This window comes from Phaseolus vulgaris, chromosome 3, assembly GCF_051622355.1.
Source record: "Phaseolus vulgaris cultivar YP4 chromosome 3, ASM5162235v1, whole genome shotgun sequence".
Classification (NCBI taxonomy): domain Eukaryota; kingdom Viridiplantae; phylum Streptophyta; class Magnoliopsida; order Fabales; family Fabaceae; genus Phaseolus; species Phaseolus vulgaris.
Window position 1 is genome coordinate 41856738 of NC_143500.1, and position 13906 is coordinate 41870643.

General features: G+C 33.4%; 2 protein-coding genes across 3 annotated transcripts; both read left to right on the top strand.

The window, feature by feature from the left end:
- Positions 1 to 228: 228 nt before the first annotated feature.
- SOB5 (suppressor of phytochrome b 5) lies at positions 229 to 1106 on the top strand. The gene has a single exon (XM_068605801.2). It carries the CDS (start codon positions 373 to 375, stop codon positions 796 to 798), a length of 426 nt encoding a protein of 141 aa, XP_068461902.1. The 5' UTR covers positions 229 to 372; the 3' UTR covers positions 799 to 1106.
- A 2471-nt stretch (positions 1107 to 3577) lies between these two features.
- LOC137807687 (serine protease SPPA, chloroplastic) lies at positions 3578 to 12663 on the top strand. 2 transcript variants are annotated; one of them, XM_068608446.2, is made up of 13 exons: positions 3578 to 4015; positions 4121 to 4304; positions 5327 to 5464; positions 5726 to 5896; positions 5973 to 6076; positions 6423 to 6490; positions 7171 to 7337; positions 9910 to 9979; positions 10293 to 10447; positions 10968 to 11073; positions 11813 to 11900; positions 11985 to 12128; positions 12219 to 12663. In XM_068608446.2, the coding sequence occupies exons 1-13, from the start codon at positions 3677 to 3679 to the stop codon at positions 12447 to 12449; spliced, it is 1965 nt and encodes a 654-aa protein (XP_068464547.2). In that variant the 5' UTR covers positions 3578 to 3676; the 3' UTR covers positions 12450 to 12663. The 2 variants fall into 2 exon arrangements, 1 of the variants encoding a protein (XP_068464547.2); XR_016519112.1 differs by having other exon boundaries at positions 3593 to 4015; positions 9910 to 10042.
- Positions 12664 to 13906: the final 1243 nt, after the last annotated feature.

Sequence of the window (13906 nt, forward strand, 5' to 3'; positions counted from 1 at the left end):
AAATTCAAGAAAACTCTGGTATTTATGCTCTCTCAAGCCCAATTTCACTTTCATTGACAGCTTCTACCTGTCTTGTGCTGGGTAAGTCAGAGAATTAATGGGTCTTTAGATGCACTTCCAGGTGGTGTTGTGTGGTGAAGACATATCCCTATGGTCATTTAAGAGATTCTGAACATTTCCTTTCAGACCTTTATACATACATAACACATCATCACATACCATGTCTCTTCTCAATAACTCAACTGCTGCTGTTTTCAGGTGTCCATAAACGGATACTACTTCTTATTTTTAATCTCCTATTTAAGTCAGATACACATATACCCTTTCTTTGCTTTACCATTCCCATTCTTCTTCTTCTTCTCCCTCTTCACAATGGAGCCATTCGCTGGAGAGGAATGTCACAGCAGTGAATCTGGATGGACCATGTATATTGGGTCCCCTATGGATGATGGTGGACATAGCGATGATGGCGACACCGACGAGGAAGGTATTCAAACTAATCCACAGAATGATGACGACGACGATGATCAAAGTGATGATTCTATGGCTTCTGATGCGTCTTCTGGGCCAAGTCATCTTGGGATTAATCATGGCTTTGCGGATTTCCATCGAGATGCTGAAGAGGAATACGATGCAGACAAGTATTGCTTAGAAAAGAAAGCAAATAAAACCACCCAAGCCAAGCAAATGGAAGGAAAAAAGGTGGAAAAGAAAGGGATGTTATTCGTTGATAGCAAAGATAAGTCTCCAGTTCAGGGCTGTGGCAAGGTTAGAAACTTTGTTGGGAAAAGGAAATAGGCCTCTTTTCCTGCTCCACACCTTGTTTATTTGTTGCTTAGGTTTTCTTTTGAACTAAATAATTTATATTACTGATTTCATTAGTGATGGCCATTAACTACAGCATGCAAGGATTTAAGGCTAATGATGCATATATCTGGTTATTTTCCAAAATATTTTTCAGATATGTACTGGTATGTTCCTGTGTTTGTATGCTGTGAGGCATTATTCATGTTTAGACTTTGATATTCGCAAAAACAACACATGGGTAGAGCATCTCCATCCAATTGCATGAGATTCCACCTAGTTGCAGTGAATTCAATAGTTTTTATCGCTTTTGGTTTGTTGATTTAGTCAAGAAAGCAGCTTGAAGGGAAATGTTTTCTCAAGAAACAAGAAATCTTCATCCATTCATCTTCAAAGCATGACAAGACTTCTATCCACGATTATGGCTATTTATTAATTCATGTCATTGCTCAGCAACAGTCTGTAGTTATTCATCCATACCAATGTTAAAAAAAAAGTTTATAGCTATGAAAGTGTGAACTAATGGGTACACAACCTCAGATAGCTTTAAGTGAAATTTCCTGTTTATATTAATAGTACCATTTTAACTGAATTTGTTTAATTAACGTGCATTTTCAAAGTAAATAGGTTTCACTTTGAAATTTATTAATATATTGACATATCATCATTTGTTAGATTTAATGGTGCGTGTCTCACTTTATTTTCTTAATTTCATAAATTTAATCTTCTGTATTTTAATTTTTCAAATGGAGACAACAGTAAAATTGAATACGGAAAATTGAATGTTTAGAGTTTCTCCTATCTTAATCATAGAAATTAAATATGTCATATACAACAAGTTCAACCTAACAAAGTACATTAAATTTATTATTCACTTGTAACCTCTTATGCCAGGACCATCTTCTTTGCTATCAAGACTAATGCTTTTCCATGAAACAATAACCACAATCCCTACCAATTGTGTAATTATTGATCAAACCAAGCTTAACTTATCAACCCTAAAACTTAATTAACTTTTGATCATGAACTATACACTAATGGCGTCCCTCTCTCAGCATGAAACACAATTTGTCATCAAGTATAATTATGTACAAGGTTTTGTTTGAATTTTGATGACTTGGATAAAGGTACAAAGTGTTTTTATAGTTATATATATTCTGAAATCTCCTATTTGTATGAATCTCAGAGAGCTTGTACAAGAGAGTATAATAATAATAAACTTTTATTAACTATATTATTGATAATTTTTGTGATATAACTATTATTATAGATTTATATTCCATACAGTAAGTATTATTTGTTTTGGTATGAATTATAAATATAGTAAATTAGTTGTAACTATACTAATGTGAAGTTTTTAAAATTTTATATAGTTGTTTGAAAAGAAAATTTGGAATAAGAAAAGATTAGGAATGTGGAAATGAAATGTATGTGCTAAGTTCGAAAACTTAGATTCTTTATGTAATATAAATTATTAATAAATATATATTATTTATGTATCATTTATATTTTTTTCCTTTTAATAATATTTTTACGTGATGTCAAATAATTATTGTTATTTGAAGTCTCATTATTTGAGTAGGATGATAATAGTCTCGACTTGACTTGTATGTTAACAAAATGTGATGACTTGTATGTTAACAAAATGTGAAGCTGTTTGACTTATGTTAACAAAATGTGAAGGTGTTTTGACGTATTTAACAAAATGTGAAGGTGTTTTGACGTATTTAACAAAATGTGAAGTTGTTTTGACGTACCTTATGTTAACAAAATGTGATGGGAAGTTAGATACTTTTGTTTTCAATTTTCAAATTGAAGGACATCAATTACCACATTATAAATGTGACTTCATCAATATAATTTAAAAATTATTCTATTTTATTAAAAAAACTATTTCCTTTTATAATTGTTTAATAGTTGTAATTTAATGTAGACATATCAGCACTTTTTATCTGATTTAATTTTGTATAATTGTAAATTGCTTCAGTAGTCCGAGATTTAATTTTTTTTATAACTAATAAAATAATAATAATCAAATAACCTGTTCGGTTTTATATAATTGTAAATTGGTGGACTGGTCCGAGATTTAAATTTTTTATATAACTAATAAAAGAATAATAATCAAATCACAGTATCTAATAAAAAAACAAGTAACGATATTTGGTAGAAGAAATTTTGATAGCCTTTTAGGATTATGTTAAAGAATTAAAATTTCAGTAAAAATCAGCATTTTAAAAAGAGTTCTGAAATGAATCCAAGATTTGTGTAGATGTGTGTGAAGGGCATAGGTGTCCTTTACTTATTGTATCAGAAGCCTCATAAACAGAGAAATGCTTGGAGTAAATAGAATGCTACTTTGACATGATGAATGGTAGCATTATGTTATGGTATGCAGAACATGATGACATGTGACTTAAGTGGTGCTAGGTAGGAGCTACCTACTGGGTTCCACCATTAATATTTGCGACTGTGTCATTCTAAAGAAGAAGGTTAACCCAAATCATGCACATGCTTTCAAGACAAAGTCGCTTTCCATTTGGATATGAAAAAAACATATCCCCAAAGTAAAATTGCATTTATAAGAGCGTTAGGAACTTTGTTTACACTTTCCAATGTTAAAAAATGAAATTACTAAAACTTTTACTTATTATGTAATACCAAAATATTTTTAAATAAAAATTAATAAATATTTTTTAATTATATTAATTGAAATTATTTTAGAATTCCTTTTTAATGAATTAAACTATAATAAAATAAAATAAAATAAAATAATGATTTTCTTTAGCATTACTTTCCCAGACAAACAGGCAAATTTGCTGGCTTCTTTTTTCCCTCACTTTTTGCCGCAGTGAAGCGGCAAAGTGTCACGGAAATGTCACGCGGTCGCATTGCCGTCCACCGCTTGCGCTATGCCTACGCCGCATCATCGTCAATCACCGCATCCTCATCTGCTGTTACACGCTTTCAGTTCCAATGTCCTCAACAATATCTCACGCGCGCATCCCTCCCCTTCCACTTCCACTCTCGTTATTCTTCGTCTGTCCCCAAACAAGCCTTACACGGTGGCGTCGAGAATTATCCGAGTGGAGACTTTGATTTCAAGCCCCTCGCTGGCTGGAAAAAATTCATCGTCAAGCTCAAGATGCTAACGGCCTTACCCTGGCACCGGCTCCGATACGGCACCGTTTTGACAATCAAGTTGCGCGGCCAGGTTTCACTCTCTCACCCTCGCTTTTCGCTTTTCGCTTATTACTTCTCACTCACGCTATTGTTATGTAATAACTACCTTTTCTGTTCGCGTGGTTCTTCACTTTAGATATCGGATCAGCTCAAGAGTAGGTTCTCTCGGGGATTATCTCTGCCTCAAATCTGTGATAATTTCTTGAAGGCAGCCTATGATCCTCGAATTTCCGGTATCTATCTCCACATTGATATTTTAAATTGCGGCTGGGCCAAGGTTGAAGAAATTCGAAGGCACATCTTCAATTTCAGAAAATCAGGTGTGTAAAATTACTGTTCTGGTGGGAAAAAAATGTAGGAACACGTATGATTTACGTATAACTATTTTTTTAGTGCTACTTACTGTTTTACAATCTTATTTTATACGCCAGGGTCAAGTGAATAGGTTATGATGATATACTGATTGCCAGTTTATGTGGCTTTTAATAAACTATTTTATTTGCTTAAGTGTGATTTTTTTTTTTCAGTAAGTTGTTAAAGTGGCAACTAGTTACCGTTTTTCTGTTGCCTGGCTCAGTATGTTTTCTCTACTACAATAGAACACTGATGTGTTTGATTTTCTGAAGCTATGCAACTGAAGTTTATGCACCTCGAGTTAGGATGTATTTGAGTAATAAGTATACCTAAGTGCTTATTCAGTAAACTTTTATCATGCGAGGGCTTAATTGTGTTTGTTAAACTAGCTGAAGCTTATAAACTGTGACTTAGGAGCTGAAAAGCTGAAAGTTAGGGCTTAATTGAATTGAAAGTGTTTGGTAAAAAATGACATAAAAGAATATATTTAGTTATTTGAGGTAAAAAGAGATTTCAAATAAATTATTGTGAATAAATTTTTTAAAAAAAGGTTAGTAGCTTATAAGCTAGCTAAATTTCGCGAGCTGCTTGAAGTAGCTTGTGTAATCTAGAAATTACTAAAATAAACTCGTGTACAAGCAAACTTTGGATTGAAGTAGCTTATAATCTAGTCAAAGCAGCTTATAAGTTAGTCAAAGCATTTATAAGTTATTAGAGTGCGTTACCAAACACATCTATTATAAATTTTGACCATGAGACTCATTGGAATAAGCTGAGAAGAGCTTATCTGATAAACTACACATGAAGCTCACTGAACTATTTTCTTAGGCACAAATGTACTCCCTATAAAATCTCTTCCAAATGCTTTGTAAATATGGTTATTGGTGATACTAAATATGTACAGTGTTATGAATCATGTAATATTTTGGTCTATAAGCTCTGATCTTTGCTAGTTACGGGCAGCTTTGATAGTTCATGTTGCTTGTAGGAAAATTTATTGTGGCTTATGTCCCTTCATGTCGAGAAAAAGAATATTATATTGCAAGTGCGTGTGAAGAAATATATGCCCCTCCAAGTGCTTATTTTTCTTTGTTTGGATTGACTGTTCAAGCTCCATTCTTCAGAGGTAAGCTGATTCTGCTTTTCCCTGCATTATTTTTTTGAGCTAATGTTCTCCTTTTAGCTCTTGGTGCACTCTAATAAATTAATTAATGAAAGTTTTAAAACTTTTGGCACGTTAATTATTCAGATGTATGTTTTTCTGACTTCAGCTCATGCTAAATATTCAGATGTATGCACATTTCTCAAATCAAATAGACCCTTAAGTTCTTTGATGACTATAGTTAGCCTAAAACTAATTATTTATGTTAATTATTAATTCTCTTAGGTGTTTTGGAGAATCTTGGAATTGAACCAGAAGTGGAAAGGATTGGCAAGTACAAAAGTGTAGGAGATCAACTTACCCGTAGGACCATGTCTGAAGATCATCATGAGATGCTTACTGCATTGCTTGACAATATCTATACACATTGGCTGGACAATGTCTCTGCTGCTAGAGGTGCAAGTGTATTTAAAGACCTAATTGAAACGTGAATCAATAAATTAACTTTTGAGTTTCTGCATATTCTATACAGGAAAGAAAAGAGAAGATATTGAGAACTTCATAAATAAAGGTGTTTATCAAGTAGAGACACTTAAAGAAGAGGGCTTCATATCAGACATAATCTATGATGACGAGGTATGATGAACTTTGGTGTTGTATGACCGATTACTTGCATCTGTCATGATTAATATAATCATATTGAGAGAGTATGACGGAATCTCATTTAATGGAAACCTTAGAAAAGGGGTTTTGTCCAGCTCCTTTAGAGTCTGTTGGTTTTATTTGCTTCTTCATTCAATTAAGTTGTGAAGCCTACTTCAGTCAATTAAGTTGTGAACCTACTTCAGTCGATTAACTTGTGAAGCCTACGTCATTCATATGTATTGTATTGATAATGAACATTGGTTAACAAAATGTTTTGAAGTATACTATCAAAGTGGACTAAAACTTAAAAGGATAATAAACAATAATTTTTTTGCAGGTTATCACTAGGTTGAAGGAGAGACTTCAAGGAAAAACAAAGAAAAATCTGCCTATGGTTGATTACAGGTATTTTTTCTTCTTCTAGGACCTCAAAAGTCTAATATGGTTTACATTGAAGTATTATATTTATTCAGAATAAAGTTTTCTACAAATCCTTAGTATGATAAAATTCTTTGTCTGACAGTTAAAATTTTTGTTCCTGGTTTCATTTTATTTTCGTTTTCAGGAATTTATATTGTTTGATGGCTGTAATAACTTCCACAATAAAATAATGTTGCCTTAATTTTTGAAAACATAGTTGTTTCTTTATTGTTTCCCTCTTATTGGGGATTAACTTAGAACCGTGCATTCCCCTCTTCCTCTACATCACGGGAAAGGTTTTATTTGATCTTAAGGTTTTGACTATGAGTAGTCAGAATCTGATTCCATTGATTTGAGTAAATAGCTAGGATCCATTGAAACTATTTGTGATGTAGGGGTTTGGCCTTGGGCTCTTCAACTAAGATAGCTAGCTTTTATGATGTGGTTCTCTTAAAGGTTCTTATCAATCGGTATTAGAGTCTTCCACCATGTACTGGTTGCAAATGAGCAGCCCAAGTGGTGATACTTACATTGCAATATAAGACTTACTATATTGCTTCTTGTTTCCCAACAGATTAATAATCTGAATAGATTTTTTTATAAATTAAAATATACCTTAAGACTCACATTAACCATATGTTGATATTTTCTTTCCTCAAATGCAGAAAATACTCTGGAGTTAGGAAATCAACTCTTGGACTATCAGATGGTAAAGACTTAATAGCCGTCATCCGAGCTTCGGGGAGTATTCGTCGTATTGAGAGTCCACTAGGTGCCCGTAGCTCAGGTATCATTGGAGATAAGTTAATTGAGAAGATACGCAGTATACGAGGTACACTTAATCTTATAAAGTTACCTTCATTAATTTGATAATTTGTGGAATTTTACAAGGCTATTTTCATGGAGTATGGTATTTTTCGTTAGTGCTACATCATAGCTATTTTGGTCTGATTAGTCACATTATTAACAGTTGTCATGTCACTTTAACAAACTGCAACAACTATAGCCTCAAATGTTGTCATTCAGCTTGATTAAAAACCAAATTCTCAGTGATATTATTCTCTTTGATCTAATGATTTCAACGTCTTCCTTTTCCCTTATCCCTTGTCCATACTGCTAAAATCCATGTGATCTATTCTTATCATTGAATCATCTTAACTGGTTTCCTGTCATTTTTCTTTAATAAGTGGCATACTATTTTTTTTTATGTACAATCATTTTTGTATCTTGTGCTTTCTTATATGCATCTTAAGATTTTCATTTTTTGGTACTTCCAATGTATCTTTTTGCTGTGTCCCTTTAAATTTCAATTTACTAAAGTATAATTTATCGGATCATGTAACAATGAAAATTTCCCTTGAGCTTGGTAGACACATTGTGGTCACAAATAATCACTGGTATCTTTCATCAGTGTAATCTCCCAGCTTGTATATTGTGTGGCATTATTTTCTCCATTCATTTTGTAATATTGATATCTGATTCTTAAACATAGAAACTGGTGGTACAACTTCTCGAAATTTTATCTCCCAATAATTTATCTCTCTTTTACTTAGACTGGAATGCATATATTCTCTATCTTGCTCCTAATCAAACGAAAACCTTTCATTTTTATTCTTTTTTCTACAAATCTAAGTTTAGAGTTAACCTCTTTCCTTAATTCTTTAATTCCTTAACCCAAACTATATCATCCAAAAATATCTTATAGTTAGGGATACTATTTTGAATGTTCCTAACAAGCCCATCCAAGACTTTATGAATCGAGTAAAGTCTTGATGTAAATCAATCTTTACAGAATGGCCTTAGTCTTGCTTCTAGGAGCTCTCATACTAGTAGTTACTTAATTATGTGTATCGTGTAGCTTGGATGTTAGCCACACAAACACTTTTCTTTTCTAAACCCTCCACAACACTCATTTGACTCCTGATCATATGCATTTTACTAGTCAATCAAAGCTATATATGTAAGCATCTTTTTTTGTTTTTGTACTTTTCTATTAACACGGTTGAAGATGAATAACTTTTGTTGTAGATCTTCTTGGCATGAATCTAAATTGGTTCCTTGCAATCTTAATCTCTTCTTAGTCTATGTTCACTCACATTTTCTCATAATTTCATAGTGTGACTCTTAAGTTTGATCTCTTTTGTGATTTACAAATTCTGAACAACTTTCTTGTTCCTACTTATAAGAACCTAAGTGCTCTTCTTTTACTTATTTCACATTTTCATAGATCTTAAAATCTCATTAATTAACTTAGTAAGTCAAATGATACCCTATTTTCCTACGCATTTGCAAACTTAATAGGAACACCATTAGGATCAACAACCTCCCTATTTATCCATCCTCTTTAAAGACTTCTTTTACCTCTCCAACTTGAATTTATCAGTAGTAAACCAAAATTTGTTCTTTGTTTTGGATTAGTTATTCTTGCATATTACAAGTCAATCCTTATTTATTATTGAAAAACTGATAAAAGTAGTTTTTCAATCTTGATATTACATATATATATATATATATTATATTTTTCATTCTTTTACCCTAAATCTCGTAAAACTCTTAAAAAGCGAGTTTGCCTCAGTCACAGTTTTTCTGGTCTCATTTCTGTCTTTCTAATATCTCACCTAATTTCAGCATTATTGCATACATATATGGCCTTAAAACACTCATTTTTGTTTCTTACCTTTTTCTTGAATACTTACATTCCATCACCAAGATTGCTTGTCTTGGTTCAAGACCTGGCCTATTATTCCTTCCTGACTTTTGATTCATCCCAATTGAGGTTAGCACTACCTTATGATTCCCAATTACCTTCCTCCAATAATCCATTCTTAAAAGTAAATGTGGTCCTTTAGAAATATGGTTGTCCCCAAACATTAACAAATGATTGTACAAAAGAAACTGCAAGAACAAGCTCTGGGACTACTGCATTTTTAAGTTTTTCAACTAAATGGGTGTAAGCAATAGGGTTTCTGTCTCTAGACTTTGAAAAATGGTTGTTTAAAAGAATCTGTGAGAACAATCTTAGGGAATACACTTCTTTTAAGTTTTCACAACCAAATATGAGGCTTTAGAAGTATGGTTTCCTTCCTAAGTCTGATGTATTAATTTGACAGAATCCTTTTTGCTGGAGAAATAGTAGATAACAAATAAGATCTTCATCCTTAAGTTACATATGCAATGGGGGTTAATTATATTCATTTAGGTAACTTGAGTATTAAGCGGCAAGGTGCAACTGCCCTATTTGCTTGTAGGACCAAAATACAGGAATAACATTGGCTTTCATTTTTCATATATGATGCTGTTTGCCAAACATGAAACATGTGGATGATGATATTGATCTTTATTCTTTTTTGGTTATATATCTTTCATAGTTTGAGGTCACACTGTGCATTTTTTTTTTTGCTCAGAGTCAAATAAATACAAGGCTGCAATTATCCGAATTGACAGTCCAGGAGGGGATGCCCTTGCTTCTGATTTGTAAGTGCTGGTAGATTCCCCACTGTTCAAAATTCACTCTCTGTTAAACTGACATACAATAAGGTTGGTTGGATACATTTAAGAAAGATTTATACAACATCAGTAATACTTTTTAAAGAACCTGTACTATAATTTTTTCCTGAAGAATTTCTTTCAAATGATACTTTTAGTTTTTAGAGTAATTAAGAGAGCTTTAATGATATAGTGAAAATGGAAATACGTGTGATCTTTGTGATGAAATTATGATGCTAAAGGCAAGTATTTCGGTTTGATTGCTTGTTTACTAATAAATCTTTGGTGTCGTGATCTGCAGGATGTGGAGAGAAATCAGGCTTCTGGCTGCCTCAAAACCAGTCATTGCTTCAATGTCTGATGTTGCAGCAAGTGGAGGGTACTACATGGCAATGGGAGCAGGAGTTATTGTTGCAGAAAATCTTACCTTAACTGGTTCAATTGGAGTGGTCACAGGTGAACCTGGGTGTTTCAGTACGAGAAACAGGGGATGATAAATTTAACTGAAACTATTAATATAAATTTTAAGAATTATTACGAACCAACATATGCATGCTGGTATGTTTGACACTGCTGATCTCTTTGTTAAAAACTTAATTGGTATTCCTTAAATTTAGGAAACTAGTAATCTAGACACATAATCTATCGCTAGATGACTATACTGATTATTCCTATTTTTCCCTTTTAGTCAAATCTACTCAACTCTTGAAAATCAACTTCAAAGAGTATATATGCATCAATTTCTGTTAACTCCATACACAGTTGTCTATATGGCACATATGATAGCATTTTATGGAGAAAAATATAGCAGTTTGTAGTATTATTTGAATGGTAACTAATTTCAACCAAAGGAAATTTGAGCTGAAGCAAAAGTATTTGTTTGAGCTCTGAAGGGAAACATTGTAATTTTATGAACAATCAGCTCTCGAAACATTGTAATCTAGCAATTTGATTGTCAGAACAAATATTTTTGTAGGAAAGCTTAACCTTGGGAAACTCTATGAGAAGATTGGCTTCAACAAAGAAATTATATCAAGGGGTAGATATGCTGAGCTGCGAGCAGCTGAACAGCGTTCGTTTAGGTAATGGTATTTGTTCGTGTTCTGTTATTAAGATTCGAGAGCTGTGGAGAGTATTAACCAGTGCACTGTGCCATCTGATATTTAACTATAAGGCATTGTCTGTTTGAGAATGGAAGACATAATGTATCTGTTTTGAATAGTCTCCAGTGTAGTTCTAATAAGCCGATAATGAAATTCCATATTTGTGGCAGTATTTGAATCCAGCAAAAATCCTTTCATTCAGCCCAGTTTTGGGTTCAATGTACTCATTCTTTTAATTCAGTGATTAGGAAAGTTCCTTAATCAGTTATAGAGTGTGATGAACTATGTATAAAATCTGTCTTAGGATTCCACATGTATCAGTTGATACTGGTATCAATGACTTTAGGGGCGCAAATAGTTTAAATGTATGATGGAAACATGTAGAATTCTTTTTCAAGGACATGTAGTTGCCCTCGTTGTCATCAATGCAGTTGTGCCCCCAGTGTAAGGTTTTTTAATTAGAGCAAGCGGATTATGGCAAAAGAAGATAAATACACAGAACATTCATGCTGCTTCTATCCTCTAGGCACTACAGGTGGTGCTGGAATATAATTTTACTAATAATGATTTTAACATAGGTTTTCGTTTTATATAGCCTGTTTGTCGTCATTATTGCCTTGCTTTTTAGCTGCCACTTATGTTGCTTAATCACTTACTTTTGGTTGATTCGAGGGTTGTACTCATGATCATCCTCTCTCTCTTTCTCTGCTACATACAGACCAGATGAAGCAGAGCTATTTTCCAGGTCTGCTCAGCATGCTTATAAACAATTTCGAGATAAAGCAGCCTTTTCTCGATCTATGACTGTATGCTTTAAATTAAATAATCTACTTTGCTGGCTTTCTGTTCATCTTTGTAAATCCAAGTTACCATAACTACTCTGTTACTAGGTAGACAAGATGGAAGAGGTTGCGCAGGGGAGGGTTTGGACTGGCAAGGATGCAGCTTCTCATGGTTTGATTGATGCTATTGGTGGACTTTCTCGAGCTGTTGCCATAGCAAAATTGAAGGCCGGTATACCTCAAGATAGACAGGTTGGTTTTGATAATGTCTTCGTTTTTAGATGGGGTATGCTTTACACTTCATTTCAAGACAATTTTATTTTTATGCTTGATCTATGTTAGGTTACTGTTGTGGAGCTCTCAAGACCCAGCCCTTCTCTACCCGAGATTTTGAGTGGTCTAGGTAATTCTCTCGTTGGAGTTGACAGAACTTTAAACGAATTACTAGAGGACTTGACATTTTCTCATGGAGTCCAAGCACGGATGGACGGAATCATGTTTGAGAAATTGGAAGGATATCCATACGCCAATCCTATTTTGGCATTGATAAAAGATTATCTAAGTTCCCTTTAGTTGTTACGTATAAGTAATACTCCTGTTTGTGTTTTTCATTGTATAGTGAGGTATGCATGGACTTCTCCTGTTATTTACAAGAGAGATAGAAAGAAATGTAGGTATGATACGTAGTACCATGTAATAAAAAGAAATAGAGAGAATAAGTGTGAAATAAGCGTTTGACATGTGTTTTATATATAATCACTTTGAGAAGAATACCTCATTCCGATGATTCATGTACCATGAAAATTTGATTCCAAAAACAAATTACAAATGATTCCAATTTACTCGAGTTAAACTTCAGACGCTGAATTTTATTGAGACATTAGGGCTTGATAAGGAAAAGAAAAGATGATAAAGAAAATAAGATAATTCCTTAACCCAAGAAGTTATTTTTAATTACGATATAGAGTAGGGCAAATGTAGATTCAACTTTTAGTGTCACAGAGCTATCAGATCTAAAAGGTTATTTCCTTTATTGAAACATTATAAGGATAGGTCTAGCGTAGGCAAATCTTTTATATATTATATATATTATATATATATATATATTTATATTTGTGTGTGTTTTAAAAATATTTTAAATTGTAAATTGATATTTTTTTACATTAGTAGTAAATTGCTCGAGATTTAAACTTTGTTTGGATCTAGTTCTAGCTTGATTGGGTGGATCTTAAATGAATTGAGTTTAGTTCAATCAGTCCTTTTTTTAAGGATCTGGTACAATTTGTCGTAACCTCTGAGTCAACTCCTTTGAGTCAACTTAATTTGATATTGATTAACTTAAGTTGATTTTAACCTGATTCAATTAAGTTTGATTTGAGCTTGATTCAGTTAGCTTGATTTGAGCTTGATTCAGTTTGTCTTATCTTGACTTAAATAAGTTTAACTTAGCACAACATGGTTCGTTTGGACTCCACTTGACTAAATCCCATCTTGAGTCAAACGTAGTCCATTTCAACTTGACTTGGCCTCAACAAACCCATTCTAATTTATGCCAAACCAAACTAGTTTGGACTTAACTTGAGTTAGGCTAAAATAGGGATGACTTAGGTCAAACCGGACCTTACCTTTCTTGAATGAGCCTTGATCTAACTTGGGCTTTACAATTTGACTTGACTTCGAGCCAACTTGGCTTAACTTTAGTTCAACTTGACATAGGCCGAGTTTATCTCGGTCCAACCTAATATGGGTTGATCCAAATCCAGGTCGACATAGGTTTAACTCAACTTAACATAACATGGATCGGTGACAACTTAGCTTGACGTGCACCTGACCTAGATCCTAGACTGATCAACTTGACATGGTCTTGACTTAACCTACGCTTTCTGTCCACACTAATCTGGGTCTGAATCAACCTAAACTAGGCTTGATCCGACTCAACTTGACTTGGGCCTAACCTATGTTAGGTTAGTCTTAACTTGACCTAACTTAGCTCAAACTGGACTTAGGTTGACCTTGGTCTTACCTAACTT